The sequence below is a fragment of the Xiphophorus hellerii genome, chromosome 8 (assembly GCF_003331165.1).
Source record: "Xiphophorus hellerii strain 12219 chromosome 8, Xiphophorus_hellerii-4.1, whole genome shotgun sequence".
Lineage (NCBI taxonomy): Eukaryota > Metazoa > Chordata > Actinopteri > Cyprinodontiformes > Poeciliidae > Xiphophorus > Xiphophorus hellerii.
Window position 1 is genome coordinate 5,365,750 of NC_045679.1, and position 14,980 is coordinate 5,380,729.

The 14,980-nt window shown below is 38.6% G+C and overlaps 1 protein-coding gene across 1 annotated transcript in view; it reads right to left on the bottom strand.

Annotated features, from left to right (window-relative positions):
• Positions 1-448: 448 nt before the first annotated feature.
• Positions 449-14,980, bottom strand: part of LOC116724470 (NACHT, LRR and PYD domains-containing protein 3-like) — a 53,575-nt gene continuing 39,043 nt past the window's right edge. Inside the window, exons 9-10 of the mRNA XM_032570188.1 lie at positions 1,174-1,220; positions 449-1,024 (exon numbers count right to left, since the gene is read on the bottom strand). Of these exons, the coding sequence (XP_032426079.1) occupies positions 492-1,024; positions 1,174-1,220 (580 nt within the window). The 3' untranslated portion in view covers positions 449-491. The remainder of the gene's footprint in view (positions 1,025-1,173; positions 1,221-14,980) is intronic.

Here is a 14,980-nt window from a genome sequence, read left to right on the forward strand (position 1 = left end):
TAGGGCCCCTTTTATTCAATATTTATATGCTCCCACTAGCTCAGGTTATAATAGGAAATAATATTAGCTACCATAACTATGCAGATGACACACAGCTCTACATTACGATGTCACCAGGTGACCTTTGACCCCATCCAATCACTGAACAGATGCTTAGAACAGATAAATGTGTGGATGTGTCAAAACTTTATCCAGCTGAACAGAAACAAAACTGAAGTTATTATTTTTCGACCTAAAGAGGAACGATCTACAGCAGGGGTCTCAAACTCCCGTCCTCAAGGGCCTGTGTCCTACAGTTTTTAGATGTGCCACAAGTACAAAACACTGGAATGAAATGGCTTAAATACCCCCTCCTTGTGTAGATCAGTTCTCCCAGCCTTGCTAATGACCTAATTATTCTATTCAGGTGTGGTGCAGCAGAGGCACATCTAAAAGTTGCAGGACTTCGGCCCTCGAGGACTGGAGTTTGAGACCCGTGCTTTAGACTCAACTCAGCACAGAAACACTGAGGAACCAGACCAGGACCTCCAGACCCCAAATCCAGGAATCAGAGGTTCAGTGAATGTGGTGTTGAAGGTGTGGAGGAGGATCAGTGAGTCAGAGGAAACTCTGTAGAAAGACAGAATGCCAGCAGGACAGTCCACATACACTGCTACTCTGGTAGAGACAGAGGAGGAGGAGAGACGAGTTTCTATGTTATTGTGACAGACAGAGTAACCCTTAGCGTCAGAGCAGTTCAGACTGCAAGAATGATCATTCCTTCCAAACCAACAGTCTCTACTGATTCGTTTCCTCCTGATTCTTCTGTAACTCACTGATATATAAACTCCTCCTCTCCACTCGACCTCCCAGTAACAGCGACCAGTCAGACCAGTTCTACACAGCAGCTGAGGATAGTTATCAAATCTGTCTGGATGATCAGGATATGACTGAAGCTCCTCTACATATGTCACCTTCCTGTTGTCTTCAGACAGTTTGAGGTTTCTGTTCACTGTGTTTGTGTCGATGGTGAGTTGACAGGAATCTGATGGAGAGAACAAACACAATCTAGCTGCAGTTATTGATCATTTATTGACACTTTGATGATGACTCCTGAATGAGTGATGTGACAGTTTGAAGATGGTTGAATGTGAGCTGCTTTGTTGTCATGAATCAGATGAAAAACACACTTACACTTCCTCAGACCTGGTGTCAAGAATGGGACTCCAGCAGGCTCCACCCTGAAAGGAGGAGGGGGGTCAGACCATCAGTCTCTTTCAGCAGCAAACATGGACATTACATGTCTCTCAGACGCACATTGTCCTCCACTGAGACAGGAAAAGTCCAACATTTGGATTGCAAACTGCACTGGATGTAGGAAGGACAGTTGGTGCTGCTGCAGCACAACTCATTTCTCCAAACACAGGAAAAGCTCCAACAGAGAGGAGAAAGGAAATCCCTCAGTAACAACCTGAAGAAACTCACTGAAGCCTAAAAGGACAACAGGAAACTAAGGAAACATTTCTAGAAGCCCAACCTGATTTAATAATCAGCATTAAAATACAATCAATCTAAACTCTGACACAACACCTGGATACCTGTTCCATCCACACTCCCACACACAGATGAAGGAATGAAACACTAAACAGCCCTGCTGCTGAAAACCTGCTGTGGCCTCACTGTAATATCCAGAAATACAAACATTAAAAAGGAGAAGCTGCATCACATTCAACAAAGAGTTCAACAAGAATCAAAGATTTGATCTCTGAGCTCAGACTCACAAACCAGGGAGAGGCTTCCATCATCACACACCTCTGACAAACACCTCCAACCTTTCAGCACTTCCTCTACCAACCAACACCACCAGGTGGCGCTGCTGCACACATTTACAATGAGACCAAGAAGAAGAAGCAGCATCCTGAATCCAGCAGCTGCAGTAATGGCTTGTGAAAGTGTCCAAGGAGCATCTGGAACCAGAACCAGCAGATCCAACAGTCCAGAGAGTCTTTGTTTGCATCTTTCCTCTCAGATTTCCAAGCTGCTCTAAGAGGGAAATTACATCATCACTCTACTGATGATGTCACGCTCTGATGTCACTGATCAGGAGCTGCTGGACTAAAATGTTGGATTGTCCTGCTGTTGCAATCAGAGGCCTCATGATATCAGGGAGGCAAAGGTGGCACCAGAATCATTGATTACTTTCAAACTAACCAACAAATCAAAAAGCGCAAAGCGACTTGGATGTAACTTGTAACGCAACGCTTTATAGAAATGTAATGAAGTAGAAAGTACAGATACTGTAAAATGTAGTGAAGTAAAAGTTCCCACCATTAAATCTACTTACGTACAGAAACATGAAAAATGTCCTAAAGTTCAGTAACAAAGTTCTTGTCCCAACAACCAGGATCAGGTGAAGGACCTCTGCAGTCCCATGATGCTTCCTCTCCCTCTTCTAAACCATCTGATGGGCTGATATCATCCCTCTACTTTATCAATAAAATGTTTTTCTTACGATTCCATTATTTATCCTAAATGTGACGTCAGAGCTGTGGATCTGGAATCTGATTGGTCGGATGGATATTTCCCTGGTTTTCCAACATGAAGGGTCTCTGCCTTTTTCCAAGACATTGGGAATTTTTCCCAAACTTTATTGAACAATCCCAAAAGCTTTCCCAACTACTGAAAACCTAAACACATTAGTCTTTTCTTGGATCTGTCTAAAAGGTCTTATTATTGTTTTTCATTTCTACCACAGTCAACAGAGCACAATTCTACTTTTTCACCATCATTCACTGCAATTCTTCATTTCCTCTGGAAAACAAGGGATTTCCATTCTCTCCTGATTCCTTTCATTCTTTGGATAATTTTCCAGATGTTTAGTCAGAGTCCCTATTAAACTATTAAACCCATCCCACTCTTAATTTTCTTTGTGAGCCGTTCTTAGTCTGGAGAATATTCCAGAAAACTGGGTAATGATCTCTGCCTCCAGATGAGGCGTCTAAATATTTAATGATCAAATTAAACATTCAGCTTCAAACTAAATGTTTCCCAGCAGACTGACTAAAGACATTTCTCCCTCTTCCTCCTCTATCAGACCTTCTCTGCTCCTGCAGCAGGTTCCTCCATACCTGAGAGCTTCCAGTCTCCAGTGTGGATCCTTCAGTCCAGCCGACAGCAGCTTCACTCCTGAGTCTCCTGGATGATTGTAGCTCAGGTCCAACTCTTTCAGATGGGAGGGGTTGGAGGTCAGAGCTGAGGCCAGAGAAGCACAGCCTTCCTCTGAGACCAAACAGCCTGATAAGCTGCAGACACACAATTCATCACATGATGAGAAAATGAGAACATTGAGGTAGAACCCAAGATCTGAACTGATGGATGGATGGATGGATTTGTAACATGTGGAATAAATAAGAAAGCCAAGCAACTGCTAGGATCTGTAATAATGTTTCTTTTTGCTCCTAAGATGCAGCAATTTGTCAAGTGCCCAGAGTTACCTGAGAGTTTCCAGGTTGCAGTTTGGACTCTTCAGTCCAGCAGAGAGAAGCTTCACTCCTGAATCCTGCAGGTTGTTGTTACTCAGGTCCAGTTCTCTGAGACTGGAGGACTGGGAGCTGAGAACTGAGGACAGAGCTTCACAGCTTCTCTCTGAGAGGTTACAGCCACTCAGTCTGAGGAGACAGAGAGAAAAATCTGTTATTCAGCAAATCAGAAATATTTATTTCTTTATTTCCAGTCAAGAATTTTCTTCTTGGAAAGATTGAAAGGACTTTTTACTTCACATATTTTTATGTTGACTTTTATTGTGAATTGGATCATTTTGTAGATGGTTCTCCTGTCTTGAAGGATTGAACAACAGACAACAAGGAGGCTGGCAAGAGAAATATTACAATCCACCATGAACTAAATGAATCCAGTGTCAGTTTTAACAGAAAGAGTCCAGTGGAAATCTAGGCTGAATATCAGCATCAGAGCTGGTTTGAGGGAAAACACCAGCTTCAAGCAAAGCAGAGAGAATCTCAGATTTCATCTTTCCCTTTTTAACTGCTTGGATACAGAGATGGAAAACTGAGCAGCAACGGACAAAAGCTGTTCCTTTGAGCAACAAGCTAACTATTTAGCTTCAAACTAAATGTTTCCCAGCAGGGACGTCCGGTTATGGCGTCTTACTGAGCAGCTGCTGGGCTCTGAGCTCCGACCAATATATCCTGCATTTAGATATCTAGACCACTGCTAAGATATTTTCCGTACGAGCAAACTCCCTGGGATTCAATTCAACCTGCCAAGATGCCGAGTAAACAAATTAAAAGCGAAAACAACCAGCAAAGAGGGATCCAGGTTGGAACCAGCTGAGGAGACGGAGAGGAGGAGGACTGACTCGCTGAACTTCGGTGTTAAATGCGACTTAACTCGGAACATGACGACGTTGGATTTGGAAAGAAGAGACTGTAATAGTATGGAGTGTAGTGACGAGGAAGGAAGGAGTGGTCGGAATGAAGATAAAGAGTGGGAATTGGTGGGAAAGGGTGGAAAGAAGCAGCGAGCTGCTGAAAGAAAGAGGAAAAAAAGGAAATGAGGAAAGGACTGAAGACACTGATAATGAAGGAATTGAGGAAGGAAAAGAAGATCCAAAAAGACAAAATCTGAACATTATAATAAGATTTGATGAAGGAGAAGGAGTCAAGAAGATTGATCCACTTAAACTAACAAAAGCACTTAAGACACATGTTGGGGAAATTAAACATGCTAAAGTACTGAGAGACGGAAATCTTTTGATTGGCTGTAATTCTGAAGGTCAGGTTGAAAAGGCAAAAAAGCTTGGATGGGTGTGTAAAGTCAAAATTAGAGCAGTTGTTAAAGTGGGTGAAAAAAGAAATAATGAAAGCAAAGGAATTATAACAGGAGTGCCGTTAAGTGTTGATATGAAGGAATTAGTTGAAAATTTGAAAGAAAGAAACAAGGAAGTAAAAGGAGCACGAAGAATGACAAGGGGTACAGAGAAGATTGAAACAGAAACTGTGTTGCTGGAGTTTGAAACAAAAGAAATGCCAAGGGAGGTTTTCTTTGGCTTGATAAGATTTAGTGTCAGGGAATATGTGCCCAAACCAGTGAGGTGCTTCAACTGTCAGGAATTTGGCCATATTGCATAAATGTGTAAAGGAAAAAGGAGATGTGCCCGTTGTTCTGGAGACCGTGAATATGGTAAATGTGGAGTTGGAGTTAAACCAAAGTGCTGTAGTTGTGGAGGAGAGCATAGTGTCGCGTTTTGGGGATGCGAGGTAATGAAACGACAATCAATGATACAGAAAACAAAAGTTACGCAGAAAGTAACGTATGCAGAGGCGTGTAAAGTAGTTGAGAAAGAGAAACAAACTGGGAAATCTCTAACAGGAGAAAAACAAGTAATTTCAAAAATTATGGAAATGGTTGAAAAGAAAATTGAAGAGGAAAAAAAGAAAATGGTGACTTTTATTGCAGGAGTTATAAATGCAACATCGGATGTGAAATCAAAAACGGAAAGGATTCAGATTATTGTAAAGGCAGCGTGCCATAGTTTAGACTTAAAGAATATTCGGTGGGAGGACAGAAGGGGAGAACTGTGTAGTCAGGCAAGTCAAGAAGGATAGTCTCAATATTGCAATGGAATGCCAGGAGTCTTCTGTCAAATGGGCAAGATTTTAAACAGTTTATTTACGAATTAAAAGAAAAACCTGATGTAATTTGTATACAGGAAACTTGGCTGAGGCCTTTTTTGGATTTCAAATTAGATGGATATATTGCAGTTAGATATGATAGAGAAGAAGGAAATGGGGGAGGGTGTCTTTCTCTGATTAAAGAAGGTATTCCGTATAAAGTTATTGGAAGAAAAGGAGACTTGGAGTATGTTGCAACTGAAATATGGGTGGAAGAGAAGGTACTGTTGGTTCTAAATTTTTACAATCCTTGTAAAAAGCTTGAGGTAAGTAAACTTGAAGAGATGGATATGAAAGGAAATGTTATTTGGTGTGGAGATTTTAATGCACATCATTCATTATGGGGTAGTGAAAAAATAGATTATAATGGGAACATTTTAGAAGAATTTCTAGATAGTAATAATTTGGTTTGCTTGAATAATGGAAAGAAGACAAGAATTGATATAAATTCAGGTAAAGAATCTGTACTAGATCTGACATTTGTTTCTAGCTGTTTAGCTCCACTATGTGATTGGCAAGTTAAAAATAAGTCATTTGGTAGTGATCACTACATTATAATCAGCAAAATAAGGATGGGCCAGGTGCATAGGCCTGAAATGATAGGAGGGAAGTGGATATTTGAGAAAGCAAATTGGGAGGAATTTTATAACCTATGTGATAGGAAAATTTTAAATGTTCAAAATGATCAGAGTATTGAAAGTATGAACCGAGTGATTAGTCAGGGTATTTTAGTTGCTGCAGAGGAGGCTATTCCAAAAACATCAGGGAAAAATAGGAGAAAGTTAGTTCCATGGTGGAATGAAGAGTGTAGGAAAGCAGTTAGAGAAAGAAATAAAGCATTTAAATTGGTTAAAAGGTCTCATAATTTTCAACATTTAATTGAATATAAAAAGCCACAAGCCAAAGTCAGGAGAACAATAAGGAGCACAAAAAGAGAATACTGGAGAGGTTTCTGTGACACAATTGGCAGTAGTACAAAACTAGGGGATGTTTGGGGGATGATCAAAAAAATGGGAGGAGATAGAAGGGAATGGAGTTATCCTATACTAAATAAAAATGATATAGTAGCTGTAACTGACAAGGAAAAGGCTGATATGTTAGTGAGAACATTTGTGGAGATACATAGTGGTAAAAATTTATTAGGTAATGAAATGGAGGGAAGGGAGAGAACTAAAAAGGAATATGATGGAATCTTAAGAAGAAAGGAGAATGATAATGATCTGATGAATTATCCTTTCTCTATTGGAGAGCTAAAAAGAGCTTTGGATAGAACTAGGAATAGTGCTCCAGGTAAGGATGAGGTGTGTTATATTATGCTAAAACATGTAAGTGAGGAAGTTTTAAATAAATTATTAATTTTATTCAATAAGATTTGGAAGGAGGGGAGACTGCCTTGTAAGTGGAAAGAAGCTATTATTATTCCGTTGAAGAAACCTGGGAAAGATCAGAGTAACCCTGTAAATTACAGACCAATAGCGTTAACATCTAATCTGTGTAAACTGATGGAAAGGATGGTGAATGAGAGATTGACACAATATTTGGAGTCAAAACATTTAATTGTTCCTTATCAGAGTGGTTTTCGTAGAGGGAGAGGAACAATGGATCCTATTTTATGTTTAGAGGATGATATTAGAAAAGCTCAGATTAATAAAGAAACTGTTGTTGCTGTGTTTTTTGATGTGGAGAAAGCATATGATATGTTATGGAGGGAAGGGTTACTGATTAAATTACATCAGATAGGTATAGGAGGTAATATGTTTAATTGGTTATGGGATTTTTTAAGGGATAGAAATATTCAAGTTAAAATAGGATGTCAGTTTTCGGAAATATGTAAAATAGAAAATGGAACCCCTCAAGGAAGTGTGGTAAGTCCAACATTATTTTCAGTTATGATCAACGATATTTTAAAGAAATATCCATCGGTTTTGGTAAGTCACTTTTTGCTGATGATGGAGCATTATGGAAAAGGGGAAGAAATGTGGACCATCTTATTGTTAAAATACAGGAAGGTATAGATAAAGTGGGTAAGTGGGGAGTAAAGTGGGGCTTTAAATTGTCAATTGGAAAGACAAAAGTAATGTTTTTCACAAATAAAAAAATAGGGGTTGATAAAAAAGTTGTGTTTATATGGGAAAGAGTTAGAAAGGGTTGATTGGTTTCGTTTTTTGGGAGTAGTTTTTGATAAGAAACTAACTTGGGGAAATCACATAGAACATATTATGGAGAAGAATAAAAAGGTTCTAAACATTATGAGGTGTTTAGCTGGGTTGACATGGGGTGCAAATTTCGATTCCCTTAAAAATATATATGTGTCTCTAATTAGATCAAGAATAGATTATGGGAGTGTGGTGTATGGATCAGCAGCTAAAACTAGGTTAAAAAAGTTAGATGTTATTCAAGCCAGAGCACTGAGAATATGTTTAGGGGCAGTTAAATCAACACCAATATGTGCATTACAAGTAGAGTCAGGAGAAATGCCATTATGCATTAGAAGACAGCAGCTAATGGTCAATTATTGGATAAGTTTAAAGGGACATAATGCAGATCACCCGGTTAAGAAATTATTAGGAGAGTGTTGGGAAAGAGGAAAGAAACAAATGGATAGCTTTGGGTGGGTTGGGGATGATAGAGCGAAACTTTTTAATGTATATTGTAAGGAATTTAGTCCAACTGTATTGTGGCCTTTGAGACCGACATGGACTTGGAAATATATTAATGTAGACAGAACATTAACAAATATTAGGAAAAGGAACACATTAGATACTTGTCAAGAATTTTATAATCAAATGCAGAATAAATATAATGAATATTTGCAAATTTATACGGATGGGTCGAAAGACCCTAAAAGTGAAGCAACCAGTATAGCCATAGTGATTCCTGAATTAAAGATTAGTATTTCAAAAAGAACATCTGATTATTTGAGTGTATTCGCGGTAGAACTAGGTGCTATTTTAGTAGCTTTAGAATGGGTGGAGGAAACTGATAGGAATAAAATAATAGTTTGTAGTGACTCTCTATCTGCGTTGATGAGTATCGGAAAGGGACGTACAAAAAATCATCAAAATATTTTATATGAGATTATGGCGGTTCATCATAGGATATGTGAACAAAATAAAAATGTTGTATTATTCTGGACTCCTGCTCATGTAGGTATTATGGGGAATGAAAGAGCGGACAGGCTGGCGAAGGAGACAATTAAAAAAGATGATATTGATATGCAAATAAAGTTATCTAAATCTGAAGGCAAAAGTATAATTTGGAAAGAAAGCAAGAAGATATGGGAAGCTAGGTGGGTAAATGAAATAAAAGGAAGACATTTATTTAGAATACAAAATACAGTCGATGTAGAAAGGATCAGAGGATTAAACAGGAGGGAAGAGATAATTATAAATAGAATACGAACTAGGCATAGTTTCCTAAACGGAACTCTTTTTAAGATGGGGAAACACCTTACTGGTTTATGTAGATGGTGTGATGAAGTAGAAACAGTGGAACATGTTTTGATTAAATGTAGGAAATACGCAAGTCAAAGAAGATTATTAAAAACAGAACTAGGTGTTAGTAGGGAATTGAAATTTGAGAAGGTGATCGATCAGCTGAATAGTATTGAGGGGAAAAAGAAGATTTTTCGTTTTTTAAAAAACACTGGGATTTTTAAGAGTCTTTGAGGAGTAGGTGGTAGGAGGCAATAGAGGGCAGTAGTGCAACATAATTGGATGCAAGCTGCCGTTAAAATCTAAAGAAGAAGAAGAAAGAGGGATCCGACGCTGGAAGCGAAGCGGAAACCGATACATGGAGGAGGCTAACGCTAGCTCGCTGACCTCTGAAGCTAACCTCCTGGAAGCTATCCAAGCCTTGGAAACTCACTTTACCAGGCAACTACGGGAGATTATAACTTCAAATCAAGAAATTAAAGACACAGTTGGAGTATTCCTCGAGAGGTTTACCTCTGCAGAATCCCGCATTAGCAACCTGGAGGACGGCGTCGCCTCGTTAACAGGCAAAGAAGCGACCATACAAAAGAAAACCCAGGATCTCGCTTTGAAGGTGGACGAGCTTGAAAACAGAAGATCCAACCTGAGACTCGTGGGTTTACCCGAGAAGACAGAGCAAGGGGACATCGCTGCTTTTCTGCAAACCTGGCTGATGGAGGTCCTGGGGCGGGACGCGTTTCCATCCCCCCCATTATCGAGCGGGCCCACAGGCTGCAGGGCCAGAGAGCTCCAGGCCGCCCGCCACGCGTGATCATCGTGAAATAACTAAACTATCAAGACAAGATGAGGGTGATGACTGCAGCCCGTCTGAAAGGAAAGATGATGTACAACGGCGGCCATGTGATGTTCTTCCCTGCTATCCGCGGATGTGGTGAAACAACGGAAACAAAACGACCGGGTGAAACAACAACTCCGTAATCTGAATATAAACTTTGGACTGATATTCCCAGCAAAGATGAGGATTTTCCACCGCGGTAAAAGCTTCCTCTTCCACACGCCAACGGAGGTGGAGAAATTTATACGGGAAACAAAACAAACTGATGGGTAACCACATTTACATGCTAGATGGCGCCAACGAGGTTTAATAAGGATCAATACTCCAATTGATCGGTGATCCTGGACAATACACATTTCCACTAAGTCTCCCCCTCTTAGCGGTGGGGAATAAGTTTTAGATACCATGGTCGGGGTTCGCAGTTTAAGGTTGAGGTGCGAGTTGTTTAAGTAAACGTTTTTTCTGCTCCTGTTGTTCTGGGATCAGTAGCAAAGCCAAGTCACAGAATAGAGGGGAAGGGGAGGTGGAGATTCCCACTGGTGGGAAATCTCAGGAAAGTCTTTTGTGTTTGTAAATGTTCAGTGTCTCAAGGTGCAATGTTCTTCAAGTTGTACATTTCAAGTTCCTACAGTTTAGACAAAAACAGAAAGAGGTGATAAATGGACATTAAGCAGAACTGAGTCCATTGTTGATGTGATCTCCTGGAATGTAAGAGGCCTTAGGAAATTGATCAAACTGAAAAAAGTAATGAATAGACTTAAACAATACCATCCAAAAGTGGTTTTTATCCAACAAACACATTTACTTACAAACCAAGTTGCACGTCTAAGAAGAAGATGGACAGGTCAAGTATTTTCCAGCTCATTTTCTCCACATGCTGGGGGCGTGGCAATTCTTCTTCATAAATCTTTACCTATTTGTATAAAAAGGACCGTCATAGATCCTGCTGGGAGATTCATAATAATCCAAGCCTCACTGATGAACCAAAACTTAATTTTGGTTAACCTGTATGGTCCTAATATAGATGACCCTGATTTCTACAATAATTTGTTTCTCTCTATTACAGCTTTACACGGTGATGTGATCTTTGGTGGAGATTTTAACTGTACTTTAGATCCTAATCTCGACCGATCATCGGGTTTAGATTTGTCCCACCCTAAAAGTAGACGGGTTATACAACATTTTATGTCTGAACTAAACTTAAGAGATATATGGAGAGTATAGAATCCAACAAAGAAAGAATATTCTTGCCACTCAACTACCCATAATAGTTATAGCTGTATAGATTATTTCCTAATTTCAAACTCTTTGGTTACCAGAATTAAGAGTTGTGCCTACAAAAGCATATTGATCTCCAAACACTCACTATGCATGCTTAAATTTTCACTCTTAATTGTGTTTAGACATAATCCTATTTATCGATTAAAACCCCACTGGTTGCAAATACCCAAATTTCTGAAATATATTGAAATAAATATTAATGATTACTCCAGCCTTAATAAATCTGAGACTACAGCATCTATTAGATGGGAAGCCTTTAAGGCTTTTATACGGGGTCAGATGATAAGGTACACAAAAAAAAAAGCTAATAAAATATCATGGAGATGCTAAAACTTGAAGAACAAATAAAAGAGACTGAGCTGGAAATAAATCTAAAGGGTTCTAAAGAAAAGCAACAAGAACTGCAAATATTGAGAGCAAAATATGACAAACTATCTACTAACAAAGCTTCATCAGAGATATTCAGATTGAAACAATCCTACTACCATCAGGGAGAGAAGGCAGGAAAACTTCTAGTGTGGCTCATTAAAGCTTTGCAGAATGAGAGGGCAATAAATGAAATTACAACTGCAAATGAAAACACTACTGATCCTCAAAAAATTAATGATCTCTTTAAAGATTATTACTCAAAATTATATACGTCTAAAGGCCACAAACCACAAGCATCACTTGACTCCTTTATTAATTGTGTAAACATCCCCACACTTAGTGAAACAGCTAAATCAGAACTGGATATGCCAACATCTATAGATGAACTCTCAAATGCAATAGATAAATTAAAATCAGGAAAATCACCTGGTCCAGATGGGATTCCTTTGGACCTATATAAAATATTAAACAACAAATTATTGCAGCCCCTGTATAATATGCTATTGGAAAGTTATACCATTAAAGAATTACCTCCTTCCTTGTGAAATGCGATCATAACAGTTCTACCTAAACCTGGGAAATCTCCCACTAGATGTGAATCTTTCTGACTAATCTCACTTATAAACTCTGATGCCAAAAAATATCTAAAGTTCTAGCAATCAGGCTTGAGAAATTTTTACCATCCCTTTCTGACCCTGATCAGAACGGATTCATAAAGGGGCGGCAAGTTCACCACGGTATCCGTCATGTTCTGAATATAATTCATGCTAAATATGAACATCCTGATACAGCTTTGCTTTCACTTGATGCAGAAAAAGCATTGGATAGAGTGGAACATAATTATCTCTACAAAGTTCTCTCTCAATTCGGTTTTGGTAGTGTTGAGGAAAAATTATTATTTTTAGTGTTTAATACAGTTAATCTTACGGCATGTGTAAAAGGCATATTGAACACTCTTATTTTGAACAAATTTCTTAATTTTGAACAGGTTTGTGTTAAAGATTTAAAATTAAACCAGATGGGCAAGCATTCAGACCACAGGAGGCCGTAAAATTAGCATCTTCTCCAGGGCACTATTACTTGAGCCTGGGGGAGATAACTGGAGAGACTTTGGATTTCACAGGCATCTGTGAAATCTTATCTCATGTTTCTCTGTACCCAAAATGACCGTAGAACCCAGGAGGCCAGGACGCAGCTGTTGGCTCTTTTGTTTTACCAAGAGAGCAAATGGCCTTTGATCTTTGGCGTAAATTAGGGGGAGTTTCTAAGTTTCTCTGAGTGTCCAAAGTAGCTTCCAGTTGGTCAGCCGGAGGTACGCCTTAATTCAATATATTAAAAAGGGAAGACACACCTTCAGTATAAGACTTCGTGTACAGGAGTAAAAATTCAGAGAGCTGCCACTATTTTGGTTTTTTGCATCTGCTCTCTCCAAAGACGCGTCTTTGTTTTTTTTGTTTTTTTGTTTGTCTTTGTCTTTGTCTGTCTTTGTCTGTATAAGGTAAAGAATGCATATCTCTGTTCCTCTGCAGCTTTGTTGTTGATTCATGTGTTGCTTTGTATGGGATTAAACTCTGTGATTCTGTGACGTCAACGCGCAGTGTTGTTTTCCCTGTGGCTGCACATCGCCCGCTGAGAGGACCCGGAAGTTTAAGGAAGAGAGAGCCAAACGTTTTGTCCAAAGTTAATTTATAAATTATTCTTCCTTAATAGTAGTTATTTCATAAACTGGATTAAAATACTTTATAATAAACCCTCTGCCTCGGTTATAACTAATAACATTATATCTAAATCATTTAATCTAAGTAGGGGACACGTCAAGGCTGTCCCCTCTCACCCTCCTCTTTGTTCTGGGAATTGAGCCACTGGCTATTGCCATAAGGAAAAATCAAAACATACATGGTGTCAGAATAAAAAATATTGAATCTAAAATTGGACTATTTGCCGATGATATTATGTTAATGTTGTCCAGTCCAAATTGCTCAATCCCCCAACTACTTAAAACTATCAATGAGTTTAGTTATATTTCTGGTTATAAACTTAACGAATCTAAATCCGTCATCCTATTTTTAAAACAGGCTGAAAGAAACAATCCTCCAATTCACACAACATTTCAGGTGGCAAAAGACAGCCTTACTTACTTAGGCATAAAAATTACTCCAAACATAGATGATCTGGTTCAGGCAAATTACACGCCGGTGGTTAATTCAACAATGGAATCACTTGATAGATGGTCTACCTTACCTATATCTATGATTGGCCATATAAATATTCTCAAAATCAACGTTCTCCCTAAATTCCTATATTTTTTCCAGGCTATCCCTCTTAATCCTCCTGACAGTTTTTTTTACAAAAAGTCAAACCATCCTAAATAACTTCATTTGGAACAACAGACGAGCCAGATTATGTTTATCATTATTATATCTTCCATATGACAGAGGAGGGCTAGGTGTGCCAAATTTCAAGTGGTATTATTGGGCTGCTCAGCTCTCTAGCGCATCCTGCTGGTTTTCAGCAACTGTTCTGTCATGGGTAAATATAGAAAATATAAATACCACTCCTTTATCCCTAAATTCATATCTATACTCAAGGAAATGCAAAGAGTTATTAAAAAAATACTTCCAACCCATTTGTTAAAAACACTATCCAAGTATGGTATGATGTACATAAATTCAAAAATGAAATACCAACACTTCCCAATTCTCCCCGATCTGGGGCAACATGACATTTGAACCAGGTAGGAAAGACATGGGTTTTAAAACATGGTATGCTAAAGGTTTATGCAAAATTTCAGATTTATTTGATAAAGGGATTATGATGATTTTTGAAGATTTGAAACAAAAATTTGACATTCCAATTAAACATTTTTTTAAGTTTATGCAAATCAGAAGTTTTGTCTTGGGTACTCAAAAGTCTCTAACATTACCTAGTCTTACTTCTATAGAAGAACTGGCAACAAATTGCCATTTGAAGAAGGACCTAATATCCTGCTTTTATTACATCATCAGAGACAGAATCCCAGACATCCTCACAACACAAAAGACTGGCCTGGTGTGAAGACTTGAAATGTAATATATCAGTAGAGGAATGGCAGAGGGCCTGTCTGAAGGCACAGACACAATCTATTAATACTCAGTTTAAGTTAATCCAATACAAATGGTTGATGAGAACATATTTTACTCCAACATTACTAAATAAATTTAATTTCAACATTCCGGATACATGTGCTAAATGTGGAGATAAAGACAAATTGATTCACTGCCTTTGGGAAAGTCCTGAGATTCAGAATATTTGGAAGGAAGTTTTGGATAAAATTTCACTTATCGTCGGTACCAAACTTAATCCCTGTCCTGGTTGTGTATCTTAGGGATTTTTCAAACTCAAACTCAAATAAG